This window comes from Aulostomus chinensis, chromosome 13, assembly GCF_037954235.1.
Source record: "Aulostomus chinensis isolate RoL2024-O1b breed Wild chromosome 13, RoL_Achi_v1.0, whole genome shotgun sequence".
NCBI lineage: Eukaryota > Metazoa > Chordata > Actinopteri > Syngnathiformes > Aulostomidae > Aulostomus > Aulostomus chinensis.
In genome coordinates this window covers 10,332,045-10,356,842 of record NC_141332.1, presented here as the reverse complement: position 1 = coordinate 10,356,842, position 24,798 = coordinate 10,332,045, and the positions used below count along the sequence as shown (strand labels likewise).

General features: G+C 43.0%; 2 protein-coding genes across 12 annotated transcripts in view; one reads left to right on the top strand and one right to left on the bottom strand.

Annotated features, from left to right (window-relative positions):
* Positions 1-92: 92 nt before the first annotated feature.
* Positions 93-17,420, bottom strand: sh3tc2 (SH3 domain and tetratricopeptide repeats 2). 5 transcript variants are annotated; one of them, XM_086223100.1, is made up of 22 exons: positions 17,206-17,420; positions 11,562-11,660; positions 10,521-10,652; positions 9,457-9,584; positions 9,215-9,320; positions 8,911-9,054; positions 7,702-7,903; positions 7,498-7,571; positions 7,201-7,396; positions 6,889-7,025; positions 6,663-6,713; positions 6,256-6,560; positions 5,641-5,835; positions 4,633-5,493; positions 4,333-4,553; positions 4,062-4,228; positions 3,535-3,712; positions 3,234-3,384; positions 2,514-2,636; positions 2,225-2,375; positions 1,914-2,110; positions 93-1,424 (listed from the first exon to the last, which is right to left on the bottom strand). In XM_086223100.1, exons 1-22 carry the CDS (start codon positions 17,246-17,248, stop codon positions 684-686), a joined length of 4,602 nt encoding a protein of 1,533 aa, XP_086079226.1. In that variant the 5' UTR covers positions 17,249-17,420; the 3' UTR covers positions 93-683. The 5 variants fall into 5 exon arrangements, with proteins under 5 accessions (XP_086079226.1, XP_086079227.1, XP_086079224.1 ...); XM_086223101.1 differs by having other exon boundaries at positions 10,521-10,646; XM_086223098.1 differs by lacking the exon at positions 17,206-17,420 and adding an exon at positions 12,345-12,948.
* A 5,661-nt stretch (positions 17,421-23,081) lies between these two features.
* Positions 23,082-24,798, top strand: part of ablim3 (actin binding LIM protein family, member 3) — a 47,304-nt gene continuing 45,587 nt past the window's right edge. For all 7 annotated transcript variants that reach the window (XM_086223095.1, XM_086223092.1, XM_086223096.1 and 4 more), the window contains exon 1: positions 23,082-23,138. In XM_086223095.1, coding sequence (XP_086079221.1) covers positions 23,117-23,138 — 22 coding nt within the window. In that variant the 5' untranslated portion in view covers positions 23,082-23,116. The remainder of the gene's footprint in view (positions 23,139-24,798) is intronic.

Sequence of the window (24,798 nt, the reverse complement as noted above, 5' to 3'; positions counted from 1 at the left end):
CTACATAGATAAATTGAAATAGATAATTTGATACTTTATTCATATTGTGATCAATACTGATGTTAAATCAGATTGAAATTATGCTTATCATGCACATTTGTTTGTATTTTTTTTAAATTGCCGGAGGGTTGAAATGCCATCCGCATTGAAGAAAACTGTATATGGAGTCAGAGTGTACACTCCATCCAGTTTTCAGTTCTTTTTCATTTTTACACACTAAACAGTTTTATAAGAAAGACAATCGCATTGTTGGTTTTACCATTATAAGGTATCTTGGTGTGTCCTTCCTATAAATTCTGTTCCCAGAACTGTTTTCAATGCCATTCTCTCTTTTATGTTTCCTCTAGGGTTTTATTTCCACCTTGATTACTCTGCTACTTCCTTATAAATCAGCCAACACAATGTTCATGTTTTCAGACATCTCTTCCATTGATACAACAAAACAATTAGAAAACATACAGTGTATTACAAGAAAATGCACTGTGCCAACCGCAGACTACATTATAGAAAAAGGCACATGCTGTAAAATGGCTACATCTCTGAAAACTTTACAGTATTGACATCGTCTTTTGTACAATAAGTGCCTTATATGGCTGGAACGTCTGTTAACTGGCCGCCAGTCATGTGACCAGGTGATGGAAATGTCAGAGAAGAACGTAAAGTGACTCTGGGAGATGATTTATCTATTTTAAATCCACACTTTTATTTTCAGTCTCTTTTTGGTCAGTCTCATGTTGATTGCCGTCAAGATTACCTTCTTCCCGATGACGGTCTGAATCTATACCCGTTTCTTTCATGGGGTTCTTACTGATGTCACATGTGTGATTAAGAGGCATTTGATCAGGTACAAAGACTGAGAGGCCTTTGATTAAACCGTTCTCCTCTGCTTGAGTCTGGTAAGTTTGTAAAGTGTCCGTGGAGCTGCTGGAGTCTGACATCTGCTCCTTTGCTGTGTCAAATGATTCTGTGAAATTACTATCACTGGCGATGGTTTCTGTCTCCGATCCTGAGGCTTCCACGGAAGAACTGTCTTTATCAGGAGGATGATTCTCTGCAGGGTCATCGTGTTCATCCTGCATCATACAAGTCCTTGGAAATAACTCACAGTTTTCATTTGCAGCTGCAGAAGTGAAGATTCCCTTATCTGAATGTTCTGTATGTTCCAGATCAACGTTTTCCTCCATTTGGCCAGACTCTGTGTCTGCATCATTCATGTTAATAGCAGAGTTTTGCTCTCCAGCCAGGACTCTCTTCAGACTCTGGGCTCTGTCTCTGTAAACTTGGCACAGCTGAGTATCGGGCATGTGGTTGCCATGGATTTCGGCCAGCTTCATGTACACCACATACAGAGCCTCAGGGTTAGCGTGGTCTTCCAGGGCAGCTGCCAGAGCCAACTGGAAATAACCCACAGCATCAAATGCATCCTGGAAGCAGAGCACAGAACGTGTGTCAGAGGAAACATGTCATCAAAATTAAAATCTGATCTTCTGGTTGGTTCTTTTCTGGATTTTTCACATCTGTTTTTGACATGAACATTCATAAATTTGAGAACATTGTAGAGAAATAGAAATGTATATACTGTGAGGAGTATTTATTTGGGTTTTTATTTTTGTTTGTTTGCCCTGTCTCCGCTACCTCTTTCACGAACGGCTTAAAATAATACACGAACATTTTATTGAGATGAATAGAAAATAATTTTGAAAAACAGAAAGCAAAAATGATTTAAACACTCCTGAACACTTCAGGAAATCAGGTTTACCTTGAGAAAAAAAAATGCATTTTTGGTTTCACAACCTGCCATATTTCAAATAGCACATCATTTTCTTAATCTTGTATAGTTGTGCCACAAGTATTATGAACACATCAGTTACAACAGTGTTTATGTCACTGAGCAGCAGTGTGGCATCCTGTACCTTGAGCTTGTGCAGAGTTAGGTCACCCAGCCTGCAGTAGACCTGGGTGTAGTAGCGAGCCTCCTTTGGGTGCTCCAGGATGGGCGGACAAAGCGACAGGGACTTGAGGTAGTAGTTTTCTGCCATCTCATACTGCTGCAGGCTGTAGTAGACTGTTGCTAGTCGATGGTAGGCTGTCCTCTCATTCATGCGCACACCTACGAACACCAATGATGTTCTCAGCTGAACTGTCGCCACTGTAACTGTCTTTTCATCTTTAAAATCATTCAGACAATCGCATGACATTGACGTAGTAAGCTCGAACTCTGTACCTGTTTTGTTAGCGATCTGGACAGCCAGCGTTGCATACTGCAGAGCTTCCTCCTGGTCGCCCTGTTTCATCAAAAGTTCTGTCAGCTTGCCCAGCAAGCGGAACTCTGAATGAACATCCTTGATGCATCGTGCAAATGGCAGACTGCCATCCTGAAACACAATAATTGTGCAAATGAGATCAGAGGAGGGGCGAGAAAAAATACTTTAAAGGAAAAACAGATTAAAACCAAAACTTTCCCTTCTGACAATCTAAATTCGGGATACATATTATACTGTAGTTTCTCTTACCCTGTAGAAAGGCAGCGAGGCCATGCGGTTCCTCTGGCCTTTAAAGTAGACATCTCCTGCCTCCTCATAGATACTCATGGAGAAATGAGCGTCATTCATCCTCAGAGCAGTCTTCACTGCTGCCTGCCAATCCAATCCACAGAGGTGGCAAAAGAACACATAACTTAGATATTACATTATGTATTATTATACAGATATTTGTATAAAACAGGAATATATTTACTTGTAAACGAGTTGTTTATAATATTATATTATTAGAAGACCGCTTAACTCTCATGACAGAAATAATGAGTATTAATTCCACAGCAAGTTTTTGCTTGGTCCTGATGTTGATTTAAGTCAATCTGAAACCTGTTTTAAAAATGTAAGCCAGAGAAATGACAAAATCATGTATTAAAATGAGGAGGTAACGATCCAAAAGAGTCAATACTGTGTAGACAACGAAACATACTGAAGTATTGTAACTAAGTATTTGTATTTCATTACTTCTCCCCTCTTTGATCATACCAGTTGTACATCCATCCACCAAATGCAATTTCAGTGATTTTTATTTTCAAAAATTTTGATACAGATGTGAAAGCAAGTTACAGAAAATGCAGCGGTAATCAGCAGCAGCTCAATGAGGATTTGATAAAAACAGTGACTTTTTGAGGATAACAAAGAGCAAAACCAGCAAAGCTACATTGTCCCCACATCCATACTTGACCCTCCCCCTCTCACCTGCAGGTACATGTCAGCCAGCTCATCCTCATGGATGAGATAATAGATCCGTCCCACCTGCAGCCAGGTCTCTGACTCTTCTTCTCTTTTACCCAAATCAATAGAAATCCTTAGACTTTGCTTGGTGTAGTCCAGAGACTTACGAGATGATCTGCATCACACAACCCAGTTAGAACTCTTTTAATCATTTAAAGTAGATGGGGGATAGATGACGAGTGTGTGTGTGTGTGTGTGTGTGTGTGTGTGTGTGTGTGTGTGTGTGTGTATGTGTGTGTGAGGGGGGGGGTGGTGTAAAACTTACTTTTCCGTATTTAGTAAGAGGTAAAAACTGCTGAGGATTTCAAGGTATTCTCCCTCCAGTCTCTTGTCCTTCAATTCTCGGGATACAGACACACAGTGCTCGTAGTAGACAATACTTTGACCATACAGCAACATATCCGAGTACAGCCGGCTCAGCACCTTGGCCACCACCATTTGACCTATGATGAAATAATTGAACGATGCTAAAATGTTTGGGCATTTTCAGCTAACGACGATGTAACTATCGGCATAAATTGGAGTTATCACATTGCAAAACAGAAATTATATGTTTGATGTTGTTATAACATATTTTGTCCACTAGAGAGCAGTGAAAATTTGTTTTTCATCTGTGCTCCATATAGTTTCCATATAACAAAAACATGTGTTTATGACTGATTTTCTGAAGAAACGTCAAAAACACAGGATGTGAAGGTCTCTTTTATGCAGTACAACAGAGGAACTTATGTGATGTGACTTCAAGTGTATACCGGTAATGGTTATGTTGTTAATATTTTTACTGGTACTTACTGTGCAAGTTCCTAGCGTGTAGCGCAATCAGTAGCCCCATTTCATAACACGCCCTGCTGTCCTGACTCTTCCCCCTGTCCTTGTAGCTCCGCCCCAACCAAAGGTAGGTTTGGACATGCTCCTCATCTGTGGGGTTTTCCCAGAGTTCCATAAAAAGGTGTAAAGATCTGGCAAGATAACGAGGAAGTTAAATAACTCCCAGTCAACATTTTCTTGTCACCACCTCTTCATTATATAAGTTAGAAGACAGATAATAAGGAAGATATCTGACCTGACCAAGAAACGCTCTGCCACTGAAGATGCGCCCACATCAAGTGCTAGACAGCCCAGGTTTGCCAGAGCAAGCGCCTGGTTTCTCTGATTTCCACTTTCCCTGGATATTACCAAGGCAGAGTAGAGATGCCAGCCAGCCTCCTGGACAATGCCCTGTCGTCTCAGACACAAGGCAAAGAGGTTGTGGATGACGCCTCGCTGAGTGGAACTGTCTGTGCCCTGGTGAAACAGGTAATATATAGTTAGAATTCAGAGTAAAAGAGGAAAATGGGCATGTGAGTCGTATTTCTTCCTGTACCTGAAGTGATATGAGCAGAGGCTGAAGGACACTCTGAGCCTTCTCAGCCTGACCTGTCAACACCAGCAGCCACCCTAGCAGCACAGACGCCTCAAAGCCCTCCTCCTCGTTGATGTGGGCCCCTGTCTCCACTGCCTGTTGAGCGCAGCACACTGCTTTATCCAGAGCATCATACTGCTGATAAACTGAGGCCAAGCCCAGACACAGGTCCCTCCGAATTTTGAGGTCCCCTTCTTTCTCAGCTATGCCCAACGCCTGCAGAAGGTAAACCACAATCTGGGCAGGGAGCAGGGAGGTTCCTTCCTTCCAGAATGGGTTCAGGCGAACAGAGTTCCTGATAAACAACTCAACCCTATGGAAGGCTTCAGGGAGGGAGTGGTCTTGCCTTGAGTCCAGGCTCAGAGAGGCCAGTGCTAGGTAAGGCATGTATTTACGATGATAGAGCAAGCTCATGAGCCAGTTCAGGTCCAAAGGAACTATGGGCTGCCCTTCCGGGGCAGAGAGAGTCACTGAGAGAAATTGCAATCGCTCCACAAAGGGGAGGGCATCATCGGTCTTTCTGAGGAGCAGGAAGAGGCTAGAAATGAGGTAGCAGATGCGGGCCTCCAGGTACTTGTCCCCCATCACCACTGATCTTCTCAGGAGCAGCTTGAGGAGTTCAACCTCGTCTGAGGATGTGTAGGTGTGGCTTGGGAGACAAAGGAGGAGGGCGCTGGCTTTCTCCAGGGTCTGAGGCAACTTGTCCGTCATACGTTGCTTCAAGTAGACTGCGGTGAGATTGGTTAATAGAGCGATGAGGAGCGGGGTGTCTGAGAAACTGCCCACAGAAACACTCAGGGCTTCCTCGTAGTACACACGTGCCTGATAATGAGAGGAAAGTTAGATGTAGGAGATGATATTGGATGTAGGCCTCAACAAGAGTTGCAAAATCAAATAACAATCTGTCATCTCAAAATGTTTAAATTACTGTATTTCAGCCTTTTATTTATGGGATGATATTGAACAAACCTGTGAGAACTTTAGCTTCCTGGCACAGAGTCTTCCCAGGAGAAAACATGCCCGTCGATGTGCCCACTGTAGGCCCATCCTCTTGGCACATTCCCTGACAGTCTCGAGATGCCCTGACACCTCAGTCTCACTCTTCCCACTGAACGTCATCCACAGGAAGGAACACTGCAGGTCGTACAGGGGCAGGAAGTCCTCCTGTGAAAGCAAACAAATGATTTAAATTGGCTGTTTGTTTGTTTTTTAAACTACATCTCTTGTTTGGAGTGTTAAACCTGGTACTCTGGGAAAAACTGGAATATATGTTGGCATCTAACTTAACCATTCAACAGATTATAATCAGACACAACAAGTCCTGGCTCATCATTTTGGACTCAAACTGACAAAATTTGAAAATATTGTTCAATCAGCCAAGACTTAAACAGCAAGGATACGTATAAATCTTGGAAATTCAGTCGAAAAAAACTGTGACTATATATTAGACTGACACAAACTAGCTTTTCGGACATATGAATAAAACAAATCCCTCAAAGATGACCATTTGCTCCATGATATACAACAGGCTTAGTTTTTGGGCTTGCAATAAGTACAGGCAGGCTGAGACAGGACTTTCCTGACCTGAAAGTTATCTTTGTTGAGCAGGGTCAGTGTGGGGTCACTGAGCTCTGACTCCTCCCCCTCCCAGCTGTTCTCCTCCAAGAAGAGAGGTGGGTCCTCCTGGAACTCATCCATTTCTCTGAATGTGTCATCGAGAGTGAACGACAGACGTTCCCCCTCCTGTGGGAGAGGATTTTGGGAGTGATAGATGGACAGACGAGGAGAAGAGTGAGAGAATGAGGGGCGAGGAGAGGAGTGATATGGGGGCATCCCTCCACTTTTGTCTGACATGACACTCTGGCGGGCACTTGAAAGGACCTTATGATCTGGGAAGAAGATATAGAATTGAATAGAGACACGCGAAGGGGTTCATACATTTCATTCTGGTCATTTCAATGCATTAAGCGAAATTAAATGTAAAGAATTACCATGTTTTGGCCGACTCCTAATGTACATGAAGTCAGATTCATCCAGTCTATCTGGAAACACAGGACACAAATCAGCTGAGGGTAGGTAAATTATCTCAGAATGAATTACAAACATTCCTGCTATTTCGACAACAAACAAACAGGAGGTGCAAATCAAACAAATATGCCTTGAAGCTCGGTGGCACATCCCCACCCTTTCCCAAACATAACCTCTCTTGAGTTTTACCTAGCCTGTACACAGAGCTGATGTCAGAGGAGAAAAGTCTTTCCAGTAGGCTGCTGTCACTCGGCTCAGAGCTGCATGGGTTAATCTGGGCCAGGCTGGCCTTCTCCTCCTCAGTCAAAAAGACCAGTTGTCTGTCTCTAAAAGAAACAAAGGCAGCATTATCATGTCAGTAGTGTCCCAGCCCCAGCCCCCTCAACCAATCCATCCCGTCCAGACTGCAGATTCACCAAACTACATAAAAGATAAACTTGATGGAATTAATGTGGATTTATGATGATTTACAACATCATGCAACCACGAACGACCACTTACAGAGGTATGGTGTCCAGAGGCTTGACATGGGCTTTGTTCACAAAGCCTGTGTGTCCTGTGGAAGTGTGTTTTGCTATGAATACACCCAGGCCTCGAACGAGTAGACCCTGGATCTCTACGATGTCACCTTGACTCAGCTGAAGCTCATCATGGCCGACTGGACTGTAGTCAACCACGGCCACACATGAGCCTGTCACTGAGGTATTTGATAAAGAAAATGGCATTAAACACGTAATACACGTGCTGGTTTGATATATACGAATAATATTCTTCTTAATAATAACTGTATGTTTCAACCAAGTGGATGTTCAAATGGTTCCTTTTCAGTTGGAGAGCATCCGACATGGCCAGGGTACTTCCTCAGGAACCACCTGACCAAACAGCATTATAGTTTAACAAAAACATACCACCTCACATGTGATGTATTCATCAAGGTCCACTCTTTCTTCAACTATTGAGTATTTTCGAAAAGAAGTTATGAAGACCCAAAGGCCGACTCACTGATAGAAAGGATAAGGCAGCGGCTGCATGGCGTTGACTGGCACCAGTCCATGCTGTCCTGTGGAGAGCATAGTGCCCTCCCACATGCTGTCCTGCCCCGTATCCCTCACCATTAGCAGGTCGTTCTTTTTGAATGACAACTGCTCCTCATCATCTTCATTCTGCTGACTTCTGGTGAATAGCGCCTTAGCAAAGAAGGATCCTGCAAAGAGGACGAAGGTTCGTTAACCCTTATAGATTTTATATAAACCCCCAAACACACAGACTGACTCAATGAAAAAGTCCAAGTTTTTTTTTGTTGTTGTTAATAAAAGTCACTACACTTAAGTTAAAAGATCAGCAAAACTGCATCTGTGCCCTCATTCAGTCACTGGCAAATGATAGATGTTTTATGTCCCCTTCTATTAAGTTAATGCAATTCTCCTTATTTGCCAGCACTACAGTCCACTTTTGCCTAAGGGAAATATCCAGGGGAAAAAACGTCTCTGTACAGCCGGGAGGAATAAATCAATACACATTCTTGAAGATGGCGGGAGTATTATAATAATATTGCTTTGCTTTGAGTTTTGTAGCATGTTAATAATCTGGCAAACTGCTTAAATATTGTCCAGTTTATTAAATTAAGTTGAGGGTAACATTTAGAATTCAAAGGGGAGATACAGTTATAAATAGAAATGGGACTGCTGATTGTTAAAAAGCTTACTATAGTGTACGGATTACTGTCTGTGTGGCACAAGAGCTCCTCAACTGAATGAAATTATGGTGTCCATTTAAGCAGTTTTGCATCTCCATAGATTTTGGAAGTGTTAATTGGGGTCAGAGAAAAACGGATAGAAATAATGAGGTCAAAAGACAGCTGCAGTCAATTACTGCTTTAAGGAAGATGATTATATAGTTGCCATAGTTAGGACAGAAACAGAATTACAGTTATTGAATGGATTATACCACGTTCCACCTCCCCAAACTTGTTATGTGTGATGTCATAATACCTTCCTTACACCCCAGACATCACATACTCAGCATGGCAGTTCCATGGAGTACGAATAACACACATGCCAAGTTTTCCATCCATCAAGTATGCATCAATCAGATTACATTTGCTGAGATAATTGAGCCACGCATACAGACACAGATTCGTTAATATTATAAGCTGATGTTCAAGAGGCATCCACCATCAATTAGATGACAGGGGTGTGTAATATTGCTCACCCTCCTGCAGTAAAAGTCCCAGATAGAGGGTGGCCAGATGCTCCTCATCCACTGTCACATTGATCTCCAAGTCACTGAGTAGTTCTGGTTCCAGCCAGAAGGATTGATCACACAGGAAGTTCTCCAAGCAGCGAGCCACATAGCCTGGAAGTGAGGAGATGTTGCTAAAATACTACTGCTACTTGTGCCACTACTGCTAACCAGTCAACGCTGTGGCACGTAGTGAGGGTACAATCTATTCAAAAGCAAGACATTCCAATTCATGGGGTAACAAGTCATGCAAAACAATCCCAAATCATCCTACCTAGTGCAAGGTAAGTTGAAAACTTCCAGATTTCCTCCACTGTTTTAAATGTGAGAACAAAGCAATCTTTCTCTGCATGGACAGACACCAGACGTGCAGACAAGTCCTGCAAGACACAATATCCATCCTCATTAAGAGCACAAACAAACAGGATACAATATACAAAGGGCATTATAAAATATAATGCACATTACTTCAATAGAAAGGTTTGCTGCGTCAGTAATGTCTGTAATGATACTCACTTTAAAGAGCTGGATGACGTCTTTGCTGTTGCTCTCTACCACTCGGAGTCGAGTTCGCAGAGCCTCCTGTAGGGTCCGGTCGGGGTCCACACCGGAGCGCCGCTGCCCCGTGAACAACAGCACAATTTCTGAGGATACAAACAGATGAACACTGGCATGAATCACTCTTAAAGGCACAGTATGTAGTTTCTGCTGCTCTTTCACTCAAAGTAAAGGCAGCAGTGTGATCACATAGAGAAGTAGTTTGGGATCATGGGAGATTGCATTGTCAAACATACTCGTCCAGTCAATTCTGAAATTTCTATGCAGAAATGTCAAATGTTTATGGGAAGAAGAATGTCCATCCATCCATCCATCCATCCATCCATCCATCCATCCATCCATCCATTTTCTCCCGCTTATTCCTGTCAAGGGTCGCAGGGGGGCTGGAGCCTATCCCAGCGGCTACGGGCAAGAGGCAGGGTTCACCCTGGACAGATCGCCAGTCCATCACAGGACCAACACATAGAGACAGACAACCATTCACACTCACAGTCACACCTACAGTCAATTCAGAGCATCAATCAGCCTCGTCCCCTCTTGATGTCTTTGGACTGTGGGAGGAAGCTGGAGTACCAGAGAGAACCCACACAGGAACAGGGAGAACATGGAGACTCCACACAGAAAGATCCCGTGCCCGAGCGGAAGAAGAATGTCACATACTACTCACTAACTAACTAAATAACAAAGATAAACTAAAACAAGAATGTAGTAGTGGTAAGGAGGCGGAACTTTCAGGAGTTTATTGTCCACTGGAGTTTACATTATGGTGAGATGCTTTGTGAGCACAAGTTTGGTCCCCGGAGGAATAATGGAGCTATTAGGCTTCATACTGGACTCTCAGAGTGGCCATTTAAATCCATTTGAAAGGAAGAACCTGGGGGAATGTGATGGATGGAGCTAAACTGCTGAGTGCATAAAACATTAGTAGACAGGAAAATGGGAAATGCTTCATTAGTATGCATGAATACAACATGCATAGGACGTGTCTCAAGTTAGTTTGTCAGGAGAAGCAGTGAACATACCTGAGGAGAATTTCTCGCCCAGGGACACGGTACTTCCTCTAAAGAAGGCTTCCTTCCTCTTCCAGTAGCTGTCTGGCTCCGTCCCTCCTTCACCTGACTCCACCACTGGGCCTTCATCCTCCTCACCTGCACCTGACAGAAGACAAAACCTCAGGACAGAAAGCGCTGGATCAAGTTTTCTGATGCAAGGCCAAAAAAAATATCATGCTTTGCTTTCCAGTACACACCAAGTAGAAGACTAAGTCCGCTGTTTCCTAAACTCTGTGTTGTTTGGACTGATAAAGACAGGTGTGTTATATGTGGAAACAATTTTATCAGGAGGGTCAACAAACGTGCTGTTCAAAGTAGGTTACAACACACGAGCCAGGCCAGACTGGCTATGAGATTTCACTGGAAATGTTACCAGATGACACACAATGGCTCGCTGTTGCAGTGCATGTCGGAAAATATATCTGCGGTGAGCATATTGGAGGTAAGAATTAGAACTCCCAGTCCCGAAATCCCTTCATCGACACCATTTATCATTTTCCAAAGATATTCCTACCGCTGCATTTGAGAGGGGATGTTATTAAGCTTTATAGATTACCCAACACTGCTCTCAGAAAGCTGACCTTCTGCCTACCACTTGAAATGAAACACTTACTACAACTCTTTTATTTATCTGTGACTTTTTCTAAGTAGTTGAGGAAATATCTAATGGAAACTGCAGACGTACGCCCAGTTTGTAATAATATAATTAGATTATGTGTAAAGAATAAGTTCCCTTCTGCACATAAACAGGCTCTTAATGGTTTTAAACCTATAAATATCAGGCAGATGAATACATGTGGCATTAAAGAGGCGTCAGGCTTCCCCTGGCTTGCTCCATTGTGCAGGGAGGATGTCCCAAACATTTCCTCAGTGTGTGACCACAGAGACAGCAGTAGAGATCCTTCTCAAATGAGCCCTGCAATACTGCTTGACATCCAAACCAGAAGAGGGGTTTATAATTATATGGTTTCAAATTGATTGAATGGTTTTACTCTCTGCCACAAACTCTACCTTCAGTCATGATGCCATTTCCTGAGAAGTGTTCATTTGTTCCCCCGAGAGTGTACGGTGGCTCCCTCCAAAGAGCGTCCAGCTCAGCAGGAGAGATGTCTGTAAAGGGGAACAAATCATGGTTTGACAGTGAAATACTTCTCATACATTCGGACGAACAAATCCGTGCTTGGTAGGTGAGGAAGTTAATGTCACCGGGGGTGGAGAAGCACGCTAGAAATGCAAAATGTTAGTATGAGGAGTTACCAGGGTTTGAGGGGATACACTGAACACACACAGGCCTGGCAAAGAGACACACACTGATGTCAGAGAATCCTTCAGGCTCACACAGCTGGCCAGGGCTCTGACTCCCAAAAGCGCACTTTTGGGTCAACACGTTTTCAGAAACATATATTTCAAAAAAAAAAAAAAATGCTGTGAACCCAATTGAAATCTGTTCAGACTCTTTTTCAACATGCTGTGTCAGTGCAAAAAACACAACAGTATTATCACCGATGCAAAGCATTCACAATGGACAATGGAGCACACAACTTAGCAACACAATGCAACATGACATTATGCTGAAGAGGACAACAGCCTATTCTGCTTCATCCTCCAACACAAAACACTGTTAGCACCAACACAGGCACATTCATGCTTTAATAGCATGGACACACACTCATGCCTGTTTTACCTTCTTGGCTAAGTGTGTTACCCATGTCGCCCTATAATCCTGCCTATCTGAAAGTAGCAGTCTGCCTCATGACAGTGCAGTTGTAGCACAGAGAGCTGGCTGGGACCGACCTGTGAAGGAGGACAGGCAGACTTTGATGAGGGGTCCACAGCAGGAAGAGTCGAGCAATGGTCTGCAGCAACAAGACGCCATCTGGCCCAAGAAGCGGCAGCTCCCAGGGATCAATGCCATCCCATCAGTCCCCCCCCAGCCTCTTGAACAACAACAACTCGCTCTCTTCCTCTCTGCTGGACAAGCCCTGTTTCCCTTCCTATTTCTGTACTCCCTTTCCTGCCCTGCTCACTCCTTTCGGTGTAAATGAACGTGTCTCTTCAGTCCCTTTGCTAGTGGTGTTTGTCCTCTCCTCTTATCTGTCTGGGTGTCTTTGTAATCCTACTGTCTCCATCTACCTCCACCCACCACCCTCTCTCTCCCCTCAGTAGCTGCCCAGTCAGTCTGTGAATGCACAAAGCACTCTCTCCGATTGGTATGAGTGTGTGGGGGGCAGGCCTCAGAGAGAGTTCCCCTATGTGTTATGTGTGACTGGGACAAATATGCACAGAATGTGTGTCACAAAGACAATGTGAGTGTCTTTTGTGTGAGCTGCTGGGGTAATGTATCGCTGATCCACTGTAAGGCAATGCCACGAAGGGACAGGGAAGGTCACGGAGAGAGAGAGGGTGGGGGGTTGAGAGGTACCTCCTGATACAAATCAGGCATCAGTTTATCCGCATCGCACGCCGTAAACTCGAGGGTACCCAGCCGACACGTGCCAAATCCAATGAGAAACAAGCATCCATAAGCAAGGATGTGAGTTTCATAGAGGGAGAAGGTGGTGAAACTTGATCACATTTGGATTTTGCATGAAGTATCGGACCACGTCTTCCTGCGGCCACTAGGTGGCACTAGAGAACACACTCTCACTATATATTATGTTGTTATACATGAAGAACCACTAATCATTGATTTACACTATGTGAACCTTCAATATTTAAGAGAGAGGGCTAAAGATACACTAATAGCTCCCTTGAAACGTCAGCCCCTATATGAGATTGACAGTCAACTGCAGACAGTTTAAATGTTGATGTACATGGTATTTGTGCCAGAATCTCATGCAACATTTGCTATGTATTTCCTGGTCTGGATGTGTAATAATAATGATAACAATATTCATACCAGACAGTGTTCCTGTTTAACTAAACTAATAAACTAAATTACCTTTAAGAACCCTGAGAAGCTCACAGAATTATGGAGGCTATTATTGAGTCAAAATACTACAGGTTCCTCTAACTTTTTACTGATGAATAACATAAACTAATTGTTGAGCTGCTGCAAAAAGAAGGGAGTTTAACACTGAAAGTTAAAAGCGTTTAAAAGAAGAACAAAAACATGACATGCAAAACACCCGTGCAACCTCAGTGTAACGCAATGTAAAAAAAAATGACACGTTTTGCTGTTGTACAGATCTGCTTCAGACTTGAAAGGATTCCTCTTGGCTCATGTTACATTCTACATGCTACATAGACAAACAGCACTGAAAAATGACCTCCTTCTTGTATTAAATTAGCTCTCTTAGTCTCTAAAGTTGCTAAACTTAAATGTGCAGAGGAGGAAGGCAGACTTTGCCTTGAAATCTTTCTGATGATAAAATCAAATCAAATAAATAAAACTGCACTTTTCCATCATGATGGAGAGCCACAACTGCCTTGTTGACTGGAATATGAAATACATCATCACCTTTTTTATATATGCAAGCAAATTTGTTTGAAAAAGCCACTTTACAAATGAATTCTGATATGAAAATAGAGCATTAATTTCTGTATTTTAGACTGATGTCAGACTTCTAATTCTAAGTGAACTTAAACTTTTGAACAGCTTTAAAGGATTGTCATAGTTGCATTTACTTATCATGAATACCATTATCCTCAGGAACGCTTTGATTTGTGAAGGCGGTGTCAGAGGACACTCCGTCATGTCACAGCAGGGTAAAGACAGGTGTAACCGATCAAATTTATTCAGGTCCCGTCCTATTTAGTGTGCCACAGCCATCATGCGGGGCAGCATGCACAGTACCAGAGCCTGCTGAAATGGAACAGGACACATTAATATTATTCATTACGCCTGCAATTGGCATGCCCAAATAGCTGCTGTGGCAAAGGAAACCAAATCATTTGTCATCTGATGGGGAACAAGCAGCTGGGAAACAAGCAGAACTACTGAATGTGGTCCATGTGACCAAACACAGTCTATCCACTTTGAGATACACTAGTAGTGAATATGTTTCAGCACCATTTTTTGCGCTCAAAATATTGCTATTTTTATGTTTAACCAGAATAGGACACTTTCATGCGAAGGGTTCAGTCTTGCAGGTCAATGGCAGATATGAATACTCAAGTTTGAGATCTGGACTCGTCCTCAAAAATCATTTGTTATGTCAGATGCTGAATTAACCATGTCACTTTTCATCAGGCACCTAAGAACACATTCAAATAGGTCAGTCACTTGTGTGGTTATGCAAATTTACACCGAGGTTCAAAAGCACGTCAGCTTAGCTGTAACGACTGATGTGACATCAACAGAATTTCACTGGTGTTTCTTAAATATTTGTATATAATTATTAAGATGGGTATTTCCCAACTTTCATTCACATTCTCATGCCACCACCTGCTGACTAACATTAAATTTTGAGAAAAACACAATTTGTGGAATTGGCACAACTGCTGAATTTGAAGAGTAGGGAGGCTTGTAGTAGACTTGGCTTGACTTGTGACCAAAGACTTGAGGCTTGGACTTCCAAGAAAAGACTTTCCTACTTGATGGCTTCTCTTTGTCTACTGATTAAACTTTTTGCAAAGGTCAGCTAAATCCATGAGATGATGGCATGGGAGGGAAGCTCCGTGCACGTTGCATGATTCTGTGACTGGGATCAGCTGCTCATCTAATCACAGAAAACAATTTGTTTTCCCATCTTTGTGTACAGAATCGTTCTGCTGCTTGGACACAGATGAGCCGGGAGACAAATAGGCTGATATTCTTGTCTGGGACCGGTCTCTTTATCTTGTTTATGTGACAGCTGATTGAAATTGTGCATGCGTCTGTGTGAATTGAGGGCAGAAAGCTGTAAACAGGCCAGAGGTGTGTCAGGGCATATCCTGACACTCTTAAGGCTTGTTTCTCATAGAGTAACTAATTCTGTCTAATCTAATAAAAAGAGGCTGATATGTGCAGTCACATGCTTGGCTTTTGTCAGCAGTCAAAGCTGCATGAGGAGCAGCAGTTGTTTAAATTGCAAAACAAACCACCAGTAGGAGACTCGGACTTGAGTCACGCTGAAGTCTTATGCACGACTTGAGACTCGGCTTGGATTTATCAACAATCTGTATTTATTCATTAAGGAACTACCTGACGAGCTCAATGTCATTTCCTCCTGCCATGTGTACTCTTAAACTTGAGTCTAGTGAGTGCAGCCACAGAATTGCCACAGCTGCAGTCCTAACTCTTGCTGTAAAACCTTTAAGAACTGGAACACGCAACATCTTTTCATGTTAGCATAAAGAATGTTGGATTGACTGTTTCAAATTTCAGCATTAGCAGTCCCTTGATAATGTTATTCAGCCCTCTTGAGCTGTCCTGGTTGTTGCTCCACATCCCTCTGCAGCTAATATGCTTCAACATGATTCCTCTGTTGGATGTGAAGCTGTCAGCTGCATCTTTTCACCTTATGGCAAGGAGTTTTCATCCCCCCGTTCCACCAAGTTTCCCCCGCCTCTAAGCAGGCGTGCAGACTGACACATTTTCTCATTCAGTATCCGACAAACAGACAGTGTGTCTGCGCGGATGCCCAACCTTGCTGATTCAACACAGGGAACTGAACGAGCAGCCCCTCCATTGATAGACTACATAACAGACTACTGCACTTCCCGGGCGCCAGTGCCAGCACACTTGTTTAGTCTTAGCTGCGTTGCATCAGTAACATGTTAGCTTGCTCCTGGCTTTGTGGGACATTAACTTGATTCAGTTTCTGAATATCTTTTAAAGATGAGTTTTTTCTACTGCTATATTTTATCCTTCTCATCCACATTGCTGTGCCAAATCATTCTGCCTGACTTTGACACAAAAACTGAAAGAAAGAACAACAACAAAAAACGAAACTGGAGAGAGAAGCAAATAAAGAGTGAGACGTGACTTCTGACAACCTTGACTTGAACTCGCAAGGAAAGACCTGTTAGCATTTCTACCATACACAGATTCAAACTGTGCAAGCCTCTGGATCACCTGTGGGTGCTGTTTCCTGCCAGCTGGAGCATCAAAATTCTTCCTCTTTTGACTGACTGCACAGCTTCATTGAAGCCTCATACAAACAATACACACGATAAAAGACAATCAGAGTTACCTTTACTGACATTCACAAGCTCACAGGCTCTCAACTACTTTAATCCACATAGACTGAAGCCAAGCGTACATTTCACGACAATAACTTAATAAGAAACATATGAGCTTGGGGTCATTTGAGGTGTTTGTGATTTGGTAGGGTAATATGAGACAGGAGTTAGGGGCTCTAAGTTTAGATGAGCCCCCCTGTTAGCCTTCTCTCATGCCTGTGTGTCCAGGACTGAGCTCCCTGCAGGGAGATTCCCACACTCTTCCCATAGCAGCATTTGTTCTGCAAACAAACACCGTAGAACTGCGAGTCAGGCTTTTTGGTTTGATTTGATTCAAAATGAGATGTAGAGTGAACGTATTTGTTCAGCATTTGCTTCCTCTACCAATCTACACACATTTCACTGCTCTTTAAGGCTTTACCAGAGTAACTTTATGGTTATGTGACCAGTACAAAGTACAGCAGAGTTAAAGCAATTCACCAGAGTGAGCGTTATGACACACATCAAGACTTTAGAAGCACTCTGAAAGCAGAAAAATGGCAACTCTTACCTCTCTGCTGCTGCCAGCTCTCCCCTTTCAATTCATTCCTCATGTGCGCGGCAGAACGTGTGCGTTGGCCTGTGTGTGCTGTCTCACCATGTCATGACAGCTGCTGTCAGTCTTCACTGTCATTCCAAAGAGAAAGTTAGTGTTTGTGTTTTAGTCTGAGTGTGTACTCTCTGAAAGCAACAGAGGCTGTCTCACACAGCATGTCACTGACTGAGGAAGGCTCTTTTTTGCTTTAACTCCTCCCACCATAATTTCTTTGGGACAAGGGTGCAGCCTCCCTCTCTCTTTTTTCCTCTCTCACCCCTTCCTCCTCACACACACACACACACACACACACACACACACACACACACACACACACACACACACACACACACACACACACACTCACTCACTCACACTCCCTCCTCATGCAAGAATCAGCCTACATGAAGATTGAAATTGTAGACGTAGGTCATGATTGAAGTAATTTCATAACCTTAAAAAGATGTTAATTCCTTGCAATCATTTGATTAAACTTCCCATTTAGTGCCACAATGCACACACTGTATTTCCTCATTCTACAACACCAGTTGCACCAGTTTGTTGAGCCAAAGTCAGAAGGTGAAGACACAGTCGACTGGTTTGTATTATAGTTCAGCTCATACCTGAGGACTCACTTGTCAACATTCCAAAGAGCCTTTGTATAGTCCTGCCCTTTAATTACAACAACAAAACACACAAACACTGACACAAACACTGATACACACACACACACACACACAAACACACACACACACTGCCTGCTTTCCTCTGGTGATAATGAATTGATGTATTATTATCATGCAATGCAAAAAGGCAACATACGCCCACTCAATCAAAAAATGGAGCTGTGGATACCTCTGTACTTGCAGGTACTTTTAAAGAGCTCTCCACAAGGTACTTTTGCTATCTCAAGAATACAATATTTATCTTCAAGAGGCCAGAAGTGCACCTTTTGACAAACAGAAAAGGGTACACAAGGGCACCCCCGTCCTTCCAGCGACAAGCATTTGCACCCTTTTAGGTACATGCTGGTACCTCTATTTTTGAGCGTGCACATACTTCCTCCTGTACTGACCTCTCCTTATCTATAACACTCTTTCACTTTCTGGGTCATGTCCATCTCTATCTGCATGAGGGGGACAATAATCCCCAGGCCAATGGTGCTTTGATTTCTTGTATGTTTTTTTTTTTTTTGCCAGCCTGGTTAAATATAAACTCTGGAACTGATTGTGTCTCCCCCCAGCCCCCAGTGCACCAAGACAAAGTCACCCTGAACACAGAAAAACAGCCCCGCACTGCACATGTGATCATGCAATTGGCTATGCAAGACTGCAGGACACAGGCCATTTATTCTGCTCGGTGTGCAAATGAGTGTGTGAGGCAAAGAGAGAGAGAGTAAAAGAATGTGCATAGAATAGCAACAAATTAGAAATGAAGTAGTAGGGGTGGGGATGGAGGCATGGCGTTACGGGATGGGTTAGTGTGTGTACCTTCCCCCTGGCTGTATAGTTGGATAAATGGCAAGGATTGTGAGAGTTAGTGAAACATACAGTGTACCACTGATCGCTGCCAGCGATAATGGACATAATGGACACATGAGCTGATCAACACTCAACACAGAGGTTGATTAGGTGACTGCAGCATGATCAGGACTCCATAACGTGCTCCAAAAAACAAAAACAGAACTCAGTGTTTAATTCTGCTGATGTCAAAGACAAATATTATGAAGCTGTCACCACCAAAGTGGTAGGCCACTGTCAACGACACACACAGTCATCCAACAATAACACACATCGGGGGGGGATGTTTGTCTTTCATGTCAATCAGGGGGTCAGTGACACATTTGCAGACAGTGACACTGCTGTGCTGACCTGGTGGCCTCCTGCCTGCTGCCTTCACTGCACAGGAAAGCCAACTTCCTGTTTTTTCTGCCCCATCAGTTCGGAGGACAAAAGCACAGCAAAGGATTGACACAGGATCAGCACCCAGCACCACAGGGCACCCAACAACCCACACACTGTCACAGCAACTGAGACATATAGATGAAGTAAATCATTACTCATCTTAATCAGCTGTGGTCTGGACCAGGTTGGAAACATGTAAAAATCTCTTCATGTTCTGCTTCAGTCACAGAACTGATTCACTTCCACGTAGAAAACACAACCTGGAGCCCTAGCGAGGGATTCAAACTGAGGCTACCAGCTCATCATGGCTGTGTGTAGACAACGAAATGAATTTATACATTCAGATTTTCAAAGCTCCTGCAGCCAAAATGAGAATAAGACAAAGAAATTATAGCCCAGGAACTCCACAGAAGGACAGCAGAGAGAGAGAGAGGGAGAGAGAGAGCTTGGCGCCGCTCACATCCCCCCATTGTCCAGCTTCCTTCAAGCCTCAGAACCAACGCTTCCTCAGGACATGGGACAAGGCAGCAGGACAGTTCATTAAAAAAATGCACACGTTTGGTGAAATGATAGTAATTTGATGGTCTTTGAACCTATATATAAATTATATTGAGTGCAAATATATGCCTATAATCGCATGAAAACTACAAAAAGTTATGATCAGTGGGGAAGGGGTAGAAGTCAGTAACTTTACACTTCTTACTACACCTTTTTGGGCATGTAAATGTCTCTATCCATCTACTGTATCTATCTATCTATCTATCTATCTATCTATCTATCTATCTATCTATCTATCTATCTGTCTATCTATCTATCTATCTATCTATCTATCTATCTATCTATCTATCTATCTATCTGTCTATCTATCTATCTATCTATCTATCTATCTATCTATCTATCTATCTATCTATCTATCTATCTATCTATATTTACCGATATGAGAAATTACTGATAAGAAAACAGCTCACCTCAACTATTTCCATTTTATAAATGGTACTTATTTAGATGCTTCAAATGTCACATGCATACATACACGAAAGAGTAAATAAAATAATATTTTTAAATTGATCTTTTTTTTTCTTTTTCTGGTCACTCTTATTTCTGAACATGCTATTCTGTTATTAATTTTATTGTTACAAATATGATCATTATCATATATGTATTTATTTTTACACTAATCATATAATTTTTTTTCACGATGGGTCAATTTTGCTCCGGTCCACAGTCGTTTTAAGGGTGATGTGACGTCACCTGCAGTCGAGAGAGCAGCAGATGGGGGTTTCGCCGTTAGATGGAGGTATTTCCACGTTCATCCCACCAGACCTATGGAATGCGAGCACTGAGTCAGCATGACAGATGTGCTGCTGCCGCTGCTGCTGCTGCTGCTACTGTTGATCATAAAGTCAAAGTGCTGTGACATAACTGGCGACTGTACAGTGAAGAGCAGCGGAGCTTGTCTGTCGGCAGCTTCCTCAGCAACCCCGCTGTAAATAATCCAATTAACTCATTTGCTGACGTAGACTTTCCAAGGGAGGGTGGTGTCATTACAGTTTAAGCTTATCCCGCACAAGAGGGGAAATATTGCAAGTGCTTTTGTTGTTAAAGACTATTTTGCCCAGTGTTAATATGATGTTTAAGTAATGCCTCAGTTAATTAAAACCAGCAGAATCTCAGTCTGACCTCCACCTCGTGGCCACAATGAATGAAAAGTGAGACTAATGACTTCTCAAAACACTTTTTGCAGTGTGTGATGTCTGTGTGTCCCCGAGGCTTTCTCACCAGCTCAGAGTGACGTCGCCCCATCCAGGGAATAGACGGGTCCGTCAAGTGCACCCAAGGTAGCCAGAGCATCAGCAGCACACCTTCACAATAAAATCATCAACCAATCATGAACACGATCCATTTTACCAGAACTTTCTTAAAGCTGTTTCCTTTTAGTAAGATTACAATTTTTCCAGGTGTGTTCTTGGATGAAGAACTGTTCGCTGATTTCTCCCTCTGCCCTATTAAAAGTTACTTGTAGCCGAAAAAAAAAATTCTGCTTGTTTGATTGACGCGCCAGTGGTGAGATTAAGAATGAAGCCCTTTGTAGGTTATTAACATTATTAAGATTATCCATATTCAATTGAGTGTTTGTTCAAAATCCAGAACCGTTCTGGTCCACTGTTGATGATGACGATGGGAGAATGGAGTGGTTGTTCAATTTGAATGCTACTAAAGAGGCTTGGCTTTTAAATGCCTGGAAAAACCTCACATGGGCTCGCCTATTTGTTATGGAAACGGATTGGTGTCACGAGAACATTTCATTTAAAAGAAAAAAAAAAGAGAAAAAAACAACAACCTCAGTCTAAAAAGGCTATTGTGTAAAACTGTTTTTTTTCATTTTAGTCTTATTCCAAATCTATTAAAAAAAATGTAATAGAGTATACTTACTTTTAAAGGCGTGTTAAAAATTGAAAAACTGAGCTCAAACTGCAACCGCAACTGAGTTTGTTTTAAAATATTCATTATTTTAAAAAAAAATACGGGGGAATCGAAAGTGGCTTGCCATTTCCAGTTAGTGAGATTAAAAAAAGACCTTCATGTGAATTACTTTGTACGCCTCTATTTAGTCGCAAATTCAATATTCACTGAGACATTTTTTTTCAAAATTATTGTTAGTTATTTAAATAATGAGGCCAACTCATCGTTTATTTTTGGTGCGTACATTATTGTGAAAATCCATAGCGGAAACGCCTGTCCCTGTTTATGTGGACGGGCGCGTGAGAGTCGCGCGGTGACAGCAGCACATCGCCAGGGAGGGCACGGGGAGTCAGCAGGGAGGGAAAATGTGAAGGTGGAACCCGACGGAGCAGCATTGTGTTTTTACTGGCGTCTGCAAAGGGAAAAAAAAAAACCAAAACAAAACAAAAAAGCAGACGCTACCGTACAACAGCTCCGTTCTTCTTTATTTTTTTTTATATCTTTTTTTTTAATTTTAATTTTGTTCGCCTCCTTTTGTCAGTGCACATTCTCAGATGTGGACTGGGAGCAGCAGTGTTACGAAGAGTGAAGAGCATCATTTGCCTTTACTGGATACTCATTTATGTATTTTTTCTTTAATTCGGAGGGAGTAGAAACTGCTCTTTGAAGATTTGGCTCCGCTTGTATGGGATTATTTTCCACGAATCCGCCTTGTTTGAGATAAGACCTCGGTGGGCATCATGAGTTCCAGTGGTAAGTCCATTCATGCGCGCTTTATCTCTCCACTTGACGCGGACAATACCTATATTTGAGAACCGCGGAACAATAGCAGCCTGATGGATACACGCTCACTTTACTGACGCCTTCACTAAACTAATGACATTCTGCCTTGATTGACAGGCGTTGGAGAGGCACGTATTCAACTAACTACATGTTTGTGATGGAGTTCTGCCTGATATTTAGAGGTGTGTCTAACATTTTGACCACCTCGTGCACATGCACCACTGAAGGACAAAAATATCTGGGGGTCAAAGTTCACCCACATCCTCCAAAATAGCTGTTGCTTGGGGCTCCCAACTGTCACTATTTTTTAATTGTCTACCAATAATAAGAACTTTACTGATATGTTGCACCTCTGTTATAGAAGCACAAGCAGCAGCTCCACCTGCCACCTCTTTAACATGGTCGCTGTGGGTCCCCTGGAGTTTATTTGACTGTGATGCAGCACATGACAAATGAGAGTGACAGCCTGAGGGGCCCTGTCATACTTATCCTAGACCATCCCGGGGGCTGCCATGATGCTGAGCTGACCTTGGATCAGCTGACCCTGATCCTCTGTCAGCTGAATCAGTGCTTTCCCTCTAGGGCTCAGCTGTGTGCGCATGTGAACCTTGTTGTTGTTGTGGTGTTGCATTTGTACACCGGTTGATTCACGCAAAGCAGAGAGGACTTTTAGAAGAAGTCTATAAGGCGTCAGGTGCTCCCTGTCCCCTGTGTCTACAGGAGGAACCTGGTCCATCATGCATAATCCACCCTGGCATTGTGAGGTTCTACATTATTCATCCAGAGCTCTTAACCCTCTGGTACCGAGCCTTGCCTGATGTCTTGCGTGTATTTGTGTGTGTGTGTGTGTGTGTGTGTGTGTGTGTGTGTGCTGGGAGTGGTGTTGCACTTCTTTGTTTTCTTAGAAAATGAGCAGAATTCTTAAAATGCTTTTCTCAGCTGATGCACAGGGGAGGAGTCGTGACAGGTGTGTGCTCAGGCAGGAATGCACTCAAAACACACGTCAGTGACATGTCAACCTGTGGTGTATGGTTGGCGTGTGAGTGTGTGAACCCAATTGTGACAGCAGGCAGATGGTGGTGGAACATTGGTGTGTTCTCTGGCTGTAGGCAGGAATACACATCTCCTCTCTTCTCCTCTCCTCTCCTCTCCTCTCCTCACCTCTCCTCTCCCATCAAACATATGTCCCCCCTGCCCTCAGCCCCTCTGCTCTTCTAAGGCTTGGACATGAATGGGCCTGTTAAACTGTGGCGTGTGCAGTGTTTTCCGCTGCATTGGGTGTGATAGCCCAGAGGCCATGGACACACACACAGTAATTACACACAGCGCTGAGTGTCTGTCTTCATCTTCTGGGCCTTCTATCTCTCATGGCCACTAGGTGTGTGTGTGTGTGTGTGTGTGTGTGTGTGTGTGTGTGTGTGTGTGTGTGTGTGTGTGTGTGTGTGTGTGTGTGTGGCAGACAAGGCAGGACTGTGGGTAGTTAGTTTCTGGTGGATGGACTTATGTTTACGCACACACACACCAATATATGGTTATAATGACCCCGCATGGTGTAGGGGAGTGATAAAACACGTGTTGATCAATACACCGATCATTGTGCTCAGGGACTTGAGGAGATCTGCTGGGTCATACATCACTCGCGGCACTGACACCTCTGGTGCTCTGTACAAAGAGTTCCTGAGACAAAACATGTCAGAGGAAAAGAAAAATGTAGCACAGCCTGCTGGGAACACCACATTCCCCTTTTACTTTCTCAGATTTAAATTTTTTTTCCCCCTGTATTTCATGAAATCGAACTAGAGGATAATGCAACCAAAGCTAATGTGAAAAAATGCTTTTTTATTTGCTACAATAACAGATCTCCCCCCAGAAGTAATGGGTTCTTCCTTGCCAAACCTTCACTATGGGAACCGTCCTGTGCAAGTGAGCTAGAAAGCACTGAGAGGGTGCATACCTCCACCAAGGAAAACTTTTGGCCCCTGGGACTTTTGTGCTCAGGATCTTAATTAGAATGTGGTGAAACTGGATCATATTTGGATTTTGTATGAAGGGGCAGACTTAGTCGTGCACTGAGGTGCAAATGTCACTTCCTGCATTCACTGGGTGGCGCCATCACTCATATTCAGCTTTTAGACATTTAAGTCAGGACACTCATCAAACATGTGAAGTTTAGGAAAAATACGACGATGCGGAGTCCAGGTCCTACAGCTTTGTGTTGTATGGCGGAATTTGTCACCTTGACATTGTAACAATTCACAATAAATCATCACCAGGTTATGAAGGTAGAGGGATCATGGTACATCAAAGTATCAAAAAACACTTCCTGTTGCCCCAAAATTCGATTGATGCTTGCTTAGCCCAACACCCCTCCACCAAGTTTTGTGAAAATCTGCCTTGAAGGTTTAGTTCATGTTCTGTT

Coding starts and splice junctions, on each gene's coding strand:
- sh3tc2 (XM_086223098.1), bottom strand. CDS start 12,465: ATGGCATTGATCCCTGGGAGCTGCCGCTTCTTGGGCCAGATGGCGTCT. Junction 7,026..7,200: donor CCTCTGGACACCATACCTCT/GTAAGTGGTCGT, acceptor TGTTTCTTTTAG/AGACAGACAACTGGTCTTTT. Junction 3,385..3,534: donor CTCTTACTAAATACGGAAAA/GTAAGTTTTACA, acceptor TGTGTGATGCAG/ATCATCTCGTAAGTCTCTGG.